General features: G+C 41.9%; 1 protein-coding gene across 1 annotated transcript in view; it reads left to right on the top strand.

The window, feature by feature from the left end:
* Positions 1-10,000, top strand: part of axo (axotactin) — a gene marked incomplete at its 3' end in the record, with an annotated part of 81,642 nt that overhangs the window by 66,156 nt on the left and 5,486 nt on the right. The window contains 5 exon segments of the mRNA XM_076175635.1: positions 458-631; positions 1,303-1,525; positions 6,695-6,942; positions 8,550-8,816; positions 9,199-9,428. Of these exon segments, the coding sequence (XP_076031750.1) occupies positions 458-631; positions 1,303-1,525; positions 6,695-6,942; positions 8,550-8,816; positions 9,199-9,428 (1,142 nt within the window).

The raw sequence follows: 10,000 nt of genomic DNA, 5'->3' as shown, positions 1-10,000 counted from the left end.
AGATCGGTTCTCTCCATAACCAAAGGGTCTAGGGATCTTCAATTTCATGTGAGAAGGGATGAAGCAATCACTTACACATCCAAGTGGTGTAGACTCTGGTCTATTTTACTACAGTTAGAGGGGCCACGTTTTAGTAAGCTCCTGTCTTGAAGGAAGTGGAGGGATAAAAGGAACTTTTTGCTGCTAGCGATTCGTGCCACAGTTGCAATGATCTGGGGTACACTAATGCTATAAGCACAGTGGGGGATCACGCAATCCATAGAGAGAAGCGACTTGAATCTCTGACAGTCATTACTCTTATCCTGTGGGAAGGCTATTATCTATCATGCACACAGTCAACGCCTACCGGACGGTAAATGCTTAGTAATAGAAGCAACTAACCCTTCCATTTCATTGACTATCCAATAGAGTTTTGTTACTATTAATGCCAAACTATTTTATTTTCCTTTTCCAACAGCTGTGGATCAACATATCGTCAGCTTCAGTCGCAACGACAGTTTTCTGGAGCTGCCGGCCTGGCGCCACGGAAGTCTTCAGCTGGGCTTTAAGACCACCGTTTCGAGGGGCGTGGTCGTCTACCAACCCTCACAACACCCTAAACACGCCACCTTCAGGATCGCCCTTGTAGCAGGTAGGAATGGAAGGAGAAATAGGAATAAGAGGAATGGCAGGAGAAGGGAGAGGAGGAAGAGGAGTGTGAAGGGGAGAAGGATGGGAAGGAAGGAGATAAAAATGAGGAGGATGAAGAGAGATATAGTGTAGAAGGAACAAGTAGAGGCGGAGGATGGAAAGAAAGATGAAGAAGAGGATAGAGAGGAAAAGGTAAGGGAAGAAGAAGACAAAGAGGAAGCGTAGGGGGAGGAATGGGATGGGGATAGGGATGGGGCATGAAAAGGAAGAGGGAGGGTGGGAGGGAGGAGAGGTGTAAGGTTGTCAGGGAGGAAAAGCAGAAGAGTGGCAGGAAGAAAAGTAGAACGGGTAGCAGAGAGAAAAGGAGGAAGGCTGGCTAAAAGAAGATGAAGGATGGTAGGGAGAAAAAGAGGGAGAATAGTAAGGAGAAGAGGGGGAGAGTAGCGAGGAGAGGGGAAGGAAAAATTGTAGGATGATGATGAGGAGTAGAACCAGGAAGAGACGGTAGATAATCAGAAAGAGAAGGAGAAAGAAAAGAAGATGGGGTAGTGGTAGTGGGTCTGGTATAAGCGGGTATAGGAAAAGGTGAAGGTTTTGACAACAGCAAAGTTATTTCTTGCGTGACTTCCTCAGAATTGTAGTCTGACTACTGAAATTTATGGTTCTTTACAGACAACGTATTGGAGTTCCTATACGAGCAGGGGTTGCACCTGTTCCGCAAGTCTCTAGAGAGTCCCGTGTCGCTCAACAACGGGGAATGGCAGAATGTTGCCGTTGACTACAACGAGAACCACGTACGACTCAGCATCAACACCAGGGAGGAACTTATTGACATTATGCCCGGGACGGAGTTCGGCCAGTTCGATGGGTCCCTGTTCTTGGGTGGAATACCAGCGTGAGTAAAAGCTTTTGCTTGTGTTGTGTTTCGACATAAATGAGAACTGGTACATGAGGATAATGGGTTGAATAGATAGCTTTCACTCCAGCAATTTATCATGCGATATATATGGTTTTCTTTTCAAATTTGTAACCATATCATAAATAGCACTTCTTATTTATAGAATCATGATGCGTTTTGTCATATACTTTTCACTTCTGGTGATGTGACCAATGATAGGTGCCTGCTCTTGGTAGTCTTGTGAGATGGACGTCGGAGAAAATCAGTTCCATTCCAACTACGTTTAAAATCCATCAAAACCTTAAGCTCCTTTTAGAAGTATAGCTCGAGGTGATGGCATTTGGCCTCTGGACCTGGCCCTTGATCTCTCTTTATCATCTCTGGGGGAAGGGTAAGGAGGCTAAACCCCTCCTCCAGAAGTATGGCTAACTACTACCTCACTAACTCCTCATGTTGCCCCTGGGATCGAGTCCCACGAAGAAATCGATGTTAAATGTAAAGTAGTGATTGAGACCGGCATGGTAATCAGTCACTGTATACCTTTGCCCTGGCTATATAACAATAACTTCGTTTTTCGTTTTATCAACGAATGTTTATACGTCAATGGTGCGTGACGGTGGAGCCAGGTGATGATCTCAGGAAACCTCTACTGTAGTCACAACCTACACGGAGGCGGTGTAGAATCTATGGTTACCGGATACTGGAGCAAGTGCAGCAGTAAAGTTAATCAAATTCCTTCACGTTCAAACATCCATTTTCAAGATCCACACTCCTCACCCCACATAGGGAAGGGACTAGAAAAGATGCCTCATACGTAACTTACCTTCCTTTACCTGGTTATGGAACTAGCCCCAGCAAAGTCACCCAATCTGCGTCCATAAAAATGATACAACGCAAACAGCAGAGGAAGGGGCTGGGGAGCAGCAGCTATCCCAGACTCAACAAAGTCTCCCCCTCCCTGCTGTACCCCCTCCCCGCTCTCTGACACCTCATCAACAGGGCGATCAGACAACCATTGCTTCACTTTGAATCAATTCGACCCGACAGCAAAATAGCAGTTACCTACCTCTCTAAATAAGATAAATGGCGACCGCTGCCACTACAATAGGGTATGCTTTGAGACACAGTTATTTGTTGCTCTGCTAATGTTGCTAAATGACATTGCATTCTAATACCTTCCCGGCTCCTCCGGTTCTCATCTCGATTCAGACTGAGATGAGGTGAACTCCGATGTAGACCACCCAAAATTTTTTGTTCAAAATACTACCAATGATCTACCCTCTGCTACACAGTGTCCCTTCAATGTAAATAGACATAATCTCAATTTGTGAAAGACCCCGCCAAATGTTACCCCAGTCAAACGGATCCTTAATAACGGATCTTGTGTGGGTCTAGGCCAACTGACCACGGCCACCTGGTCGTTGCTTAACTGGCCGCGGGAAACTTGCCGTGGCCTGCTGCCCACTAAATTTAGCAGTTGTTGAGGCCAACTTGCCACAATACAATATCTAACTTTTTATTGACCAAACTGATAAAACTGCGATAAAACAAGTGGGTTGAAATATCTTTATAAAGAATTTTACTAGAATAAAATGATAAAAGATACATATGCAAAAAATTGTAAACAGTGATATTGTCATTAAATTTGTTGGTAAAAAAAAGTAAGCTTGCTAAAATAAAATAAAATCTTTATCGAGTTAAAAAATGCAAATGCAAAAATATATGAAAAATTATGGGCAATTCCACTAAGACATTCACAAACACTACATGTATGAAATGAGGTGTGATAGGTGAGAAGGTGAGAACAATTCAAACTATCACCCAGTAACAGAGGAACTGTTTAAACTCAGGAATGTCTGAACAACTTTGGAGGATTAACGGTTTAGAGGTGTAAAATGAGATATGACAGGTGAGAAAAACTGTAATATCAACAACTTAAAGAAACATATCGCATTTGTGTATAAGATGAAGATGTTCTAGTTAGAATGTGATAATCAAGTTAAGATAAGACATCATATAAAAGCGGTATGTTCGAATGAGGCCGAAAAGTTCGAGCCTGAAACATCCGGGGGCAAAACGTCGGGAGCCAAAACGTTCGAGAAAAAATGTCCGTGCACGGTCCGAGGCTGCCTACTAGTCCATGGGCTAAATCCAGAAAAGGCCTTATTTCTTAAGTTGGTTGCATCCCCATCGGGACTTTATTTTCATGTTAACAGGGCATTCCCAGGTCATATGTGATAATATTTTCACTTGTTGACATTTGCGCAGCCTGGCAGGGAATCTTTACTACGGCATTTTGTAACCGAGGGGTCAGCTAAAGTAAGTAATTTTTATATAGCCCCAAAACATCATGCCTGAGCATTTGAGTAGTCACCAAACACTTGTAAATGGACATGTTTTAATGACAGAACCATGAAATTACATAAATGTTAACAAAGTACTATTTTTTAAACATTTTGCCATAAGTTTTGGGTGAGAAATGTCGAAAATTAGCTCATAATTTGTAAAAATCTCCCACCAAACTTCAAATGTAGTTAAGATGGGCAAATGTGAGTATTTGCTTAAGTGGACACCCAGGAAAAAAAATCCTCATCACTGAATTCGCTGTGAGTACCAGCATTTGTACAATTATTGCATCCCCAGGCTACACGGCATGGCGTTTTTTCTGCAGGAGCACCTGCCTCCAGCACAATGATCATTGCTGCACTTGCAGCTGATGAGCTGCAGCAACGGGTATATTTGGCTGAATGTTGGGAGGAGTGTATATTACACCCTTCTCTAGTAGCCCAGTGTGTCTCTCTGCCATTGTTGTCTCAACTTCTTAGACAACACGGTTTGACAGCGAGTGACCGAAGTGGTTCAGTATCTCAATCAGCTGTGAACTTCTCGTCAGGTGCCTCACCGTCAGCAGTAGTACTACGTATTTGGGCGTCTTTACCCTGCCATTCGAAACAGCGTGCTGCGTATTTTGGGCGATCAACATAACATGCCTGTTGTTTGTGTCTGACAGGGACAACTGTTCGTCTTACACAACCTCTTCACCATAATCGCCGTATAAGACTCATGCCAAGAGATTGTACACCAGATCAGGGATGTCAACGTAGTTTTCCGCAAGATCTTCAGCTGTTGGGGGCCACGTCATTGCGTTCCGAACTGCCAGAAACTCTCTTCAAATGATCTGGGCACACCGAAAAACCTGATGTTCCTTGTTGTATTCATTCTCTACTACAGCTAGTGGTACAGGCATATCATCTCCAGATGATGAGATCATCTCCACTGCTGTTTTCGAGAAACCTATTTCCGTCTCCGCTCTCTGCTGTGACTGCCAAAATGAGAGTCTGTCATCAAAGTGCTTTTGAAGTCTGGCTTTCAACTTTTCTGTACGGTAGTTCGGTGCATCAATACCTATCTCGTCCAGTAGGTTAATGTATGTGTCTAGCAGGTCAGTCATCTTGAAGACATCCAAACCATCAATGATCTTCTCTTGCACAACAGCAACAAGCTGGGTGAATGCTGATTGGTAGCTATCACCTCCCTCGCTGTCTTCCTGTTTGCGACTCTCGACATTCCTGGTATAGGAATTGTAGCAAGATTTATGGTACTTCACCTAAATGATGATTAAGATTTGTTCTCTTATTTGTAGAAGAATGTTGTGATCATCTTTATTCTCGGCCGCTATTATGAGTTCCTGGCTTGCCTGGGTGGTCAAGCATTGTATTAGGTTTTCGCGGTTTCCTTCAATCCGTCGCATTTTTTGCTGGCAGAATATGCAACGATCTGGTAGTTTTGCAGGTGTGGCTGAACGGCTTCCTCTCATTTGGAGTCAACTTCCGTACTTGTAGATGGCTGCTCTTGGCTTTCTCTCTTAACTAGGAGTCTCTTGATCAGGGTCTTGTTAGTATAGCTCTGATAGCACTTGCGATGGTACCCCTCAGCTGGACCATCATCTCAATGTTCTTTGAGCTGGTTATAGACGGCATCTTGGTGCTGCTCTGCACTTTCAGGAAGATTTGCCCAACTTTTGTGCAGTAAACGAAGTCAGCTGGCTACTGGATGATATGACATGGTAGGGACATGAACTCCAGTTTAGAGCCTGACGACGGACCTTTGTGGCAGGGGCACCTAGATTGGCGTTCATGATGATCTGTCCTCAGCCTGCAAGTAAAAAAAGCATATTAATGAGGGATACTGCGACAAAGAGGGACGCGTCTCTTAATGTTCTAAACCAATTATTTATTTCTATTTTATTTTGAAAATGAAAAAAATTGCTCTCCTCATGTGAAAACACAAGAAAATTTCTGCAAAATTGTTATGATCGAGAATAAACTTCATCGAAGGCTTTGTTCAACATAAAACCTTGAAACATACACCTGCAAACATAGAAACAAAAACAAACGTTAAATGAATACTAGGTTATAATATACTGTTACATGTGAAGTTGGAAGGTATAAACATCAAGCGAATATAAAACAAAACGAACATCTAACAAATAACCTGAATATCGACCAAAGAATGGAATAAAGATACACACCAGCATTAAAGACGTGAATAAACGCCTAACAACCGTAACAACCAATAATAGGCCAGTAATCAGATTCACATGCAATATCGCAATGATGCCAAATTTAAAACTTCTCCAAACAATTTTAACACTACAAAAATAGGAAGGTTACTGGCTCTATCATGAAGGTGGAAATGTTTTCTAGCCTGTATGACTACCAATGTTTCCTGAAACCAACAGAGAATTAGTTTTTCTCTCAAATACACGTATCCTCGCAGAAGTGAAATCTTGCATGACCCCTCTGTTACAAAAAGGGGCAGTAAGAAGTACCTGCTAGGTTGTGCAAATGACAACAAGTGAAAATGTCATCTCAGATGACCTAGGAACAACTTTATTATCATCAGACCAAAGTCCCCAAGGGGGTGCAACGAAAATGCACATTTCTGGATTTGGCCCATGGACCATACTGGCTGCGGCAAGTTTTCACGCGGCCAGTTAAGCAACGGCAAGATAGCCACGACCAGTTATCCCATTCCCATTTTGTGTGCTGAGTGGCAGAAAATGCAACACACGCTGACCTATTTCTTCCCTAAGATTCCCCATCTAATTGGGGACTATATAGCGTGACAAGCTATAGTAAACTAAACTAAATCTTCTTCACTCAGAGCGTACTCCCACCACAACGAGGGTCTGCACAGTCTCGTGGGTTGCCTCCGCGGGGTCGTCTTCAACGAAGAGCCGGTAGATCTCGAGCACCATCTTCGCTTCGCTAGAGAGGGCGTATCCAATGAATGCCTTCAGTCGTGTGACCCAAATCCATGCCAGAACGGTGCCACTTGCAACGAGCTCTGGGGCACCTACGAATGCATCTGCGAGAATCCTATTGCACACTCAGGAAGGAACTGCGAAAAGAGTAAGTCATGTGATGATGATGTTGATGAATATGATAATGATGATCAGAAGAAAGGGACTGTGTGGGTGCGTGCGCGCGTGTGTGTGTTAGTTTTTTGTATGTGTATGTGTGTGTGTGCTTGTGTATGCATGATTCACCATGTTCTTGGATCCCGTGATTGACCATTACTACACACCAGATGAGAGCTCAGATTGTAAGAGGCCGGTAGTTTGAGGTAAACAATTAGGTAGATAGAGGGGTAGGTGGAAAAAGTATTCATTTTATTACCTGGAGGTTTTGAAACAATGACCGATAGGAAGTTGCATATTCTCGCTTGCCGTCTGGTGTTTTGTAAACATAGGCTAGGGTATCGATAGAGTGCTGATATGACGAAATGTAAACATTTAAGCCACGTTCCGCTTGCGACAGAATTGCTTGCGTAAACAGTATTGCTTGAGACAGCATATTAGTCTCTCTGATTGGAGAAAAGGGTGGAGGAGGAGAGAAATGATTGGTGTATGGAGGTAAAGTCACGCCCTTAAAGGGTGGTACTTATATGTAACGTTCAAAGTTATTGGATGAATTAAATAGTGACGTCGGAGCAGGCTTGGCTCTGTGGATGTAAAAGAATCCCAAGCGGGAGTCCCTTGGGGTAGCTTGAATAACCAAGTGTAAATAATTGGAAGAAAAGAAGAAAACTATATCTCCGTTTTAATTCACCTCACCAAGAAACATTATGAACTGGCTATAGAAGATTTGGTGGAAACAGATGAGTAACATAAGTGACTAAAGTGTTAGTGGCAGTGGAGCTAACACAGATAATGCGTAAACACCTCATTCCCTTGTTCAAGGATTTGCAGAGTTAGTGGAGCTTTTAAGTCCTGAGCGGGGTTCGATATAATATCTGTGTCGTGAGTCCCTGTGTGTCTAAGTGAGTGTGCTTGTTTATGCTTAGATAAATGTGTGTGTGTGCTTGTCTATGCATAAATTTGAGTGTGGGTGTGAGAGATAGATATATAGATAGATAGATAGGTAGATAGATAACAGATAGAGAGAGAAAGAGAAATAGAACTAAAAAGTGATCAACAGTCGTCTCTGGGTAGAGTATAATCGTCATCCATAAAAGAATGGCGCATGAAGAGGAAAAGGTGTATATATACATAAATATATATATATATATATATATATATATATATATATATATATATATGTACACACACACACACACACACACACACACACACGTGTATATATATATATATATATATATATATATATATATATATATCTATATATATATATACATATATCACTTAGACAAAATGTTGTATCAAGAACAACATCTAAGTTTCCTTTTATTCCGACTGTGGGTTATGCGTGATTAATATATATATATATATATATGTATATATATATATATATATATATATATACATATATATATATATATATATATATATATATATATATAAAGAGAGAGAGAGACTGGGGTCTTCAACTCTTTTTTTTTTTTTTTTTTTTTGAAGCAGACAATCTTCCTGCATACTCAGCGGGAATCTTTCTTTTATTTCTAAGCCAGCGGCCAATATTACTTTTCTAGCCAATCTGACATGATCTATTTGACGCAGATCTCAACGATGACGCCGTAACCTTCACAACGCTCTCGTCCAAGCTCTCCATCTTCCTGAATGACACAGAGTCCTTGGGTGGCAAGAACGTTCTCAAGAACAACATCCTTCTTAATGTGAGGACAGTGGCCGAAGAAGGCCTCATTCTCTTCGCCAACGACCATATGCATAACTTCGTTCAGCTCTTCCTTGAAAGGTCACATCAGCTGACCTTCTCCTTCAATTTCGGGAAGGAAATCAAGTGGCTGAGCATCGAGACTCCAGAACGTGAGTCAATGTTTTGTATATAGTTAATATACAAAGCATCCATGACAACAGCGATGACCTGTCACTTTTATAATTTCGAGATAATTACGTTTAGATATTCTATTCACATAAGGGACACAAAAACTTTATGCTAATTTCGACCTATTTTTGCCATCTACAAAGCGTGTGTTCCTTATTTCTTGTCACCGCATGGTGGTCCAATTTTTAGCTTGTTTTAATCATCAGAAAACTCAAAAAAATATAAAAGTGACACTCTTATCGTTGTGGTACCACACGCCTAAAATAAATATGTGTATATAACGTGATTTGTGATCTCACATTTGTGATGGGGGCCACAACGATGATGAGAAAATATATATATTTCTTTATTTTCTGCACATAGCTCTGAACCAAGGGCAGTCTGTGCAGATCACCATCGAGCGTCGCGAAACTTTGACCTTCTTAAGCGTCTTTTCTGACGGCATTACAAGCAACGCCTCCATCAACGCGGGCGTGTACATGCTGACCGAAGATGTTGAAGGCTACGAACAGTTTCCCTTCGGGGATGCCAGACCAGACGAACGTCTCGTCCACTACCCACACTCGCCGGCGAAGTCCATCCCCTATTTCCAGGTGAGTATTTTTTCTTTCTTTTTTTAACATAGCGTGACACCCGAGGGGTATGGAGTTCCAGAGCACCATGTATGCAGACAAGCCGGAGAAAGGCAGCTCGGATTCTCATGAGGTTGCGTTTGACGTCAGAAATAGCATATCGTCTTAAACCTTTGAGTTCTACCCGTTGTGCGGGTACATTTTTTTTATAGGTCAAACTCAGTGCTTATACTGCTGGTCACAATCACTCACTCACTGTTGTCCTGGGTAACTCTTGCCAGAAGCTCAAGACCGTTGCAGCAGGGAACATTCTCCAGTCTTTCTCATAGATCTCTCCGAGAAAAGACGTTATACTCCTGCTTGTGTTGTGTGAGAGTTGTTGGTCTAATCTAATGGGGTGAAATACTTTTCTACATCATCGTTCGTTCTCTTTTACACTTTAAGCGATACTAATATGATAACATGGATATAAATATGGAAGTAGACCAGATTATATAGATATATTTGTCATGGAGGTAAACTAGAAAATCACCAAAATTGTGGACGGGTATTTCAGTGATTGCTTAATCATAATGGTGATAAAAATCTGTTGG

This window comes from Oratosquilla oratoria, chromosome 37 (genome assembly GCF_046742065.1).
Source record: "Oratosquilla oratoria isolate Oo_2021 chromosome 37, ASM4674206v1, whole genome shotgun sequence".
NCBI classification, from domain to species: domain Eukaryota; kingdom Metazoa; phylum Arthropoda; class Malacostraca; order Stomatopoda; family Squillidae; genus Oratosquilla; species Oratosquilla oratoria.
This window is presented reverse-complemented; position numbering and strand designations above follow the sequence as displayed.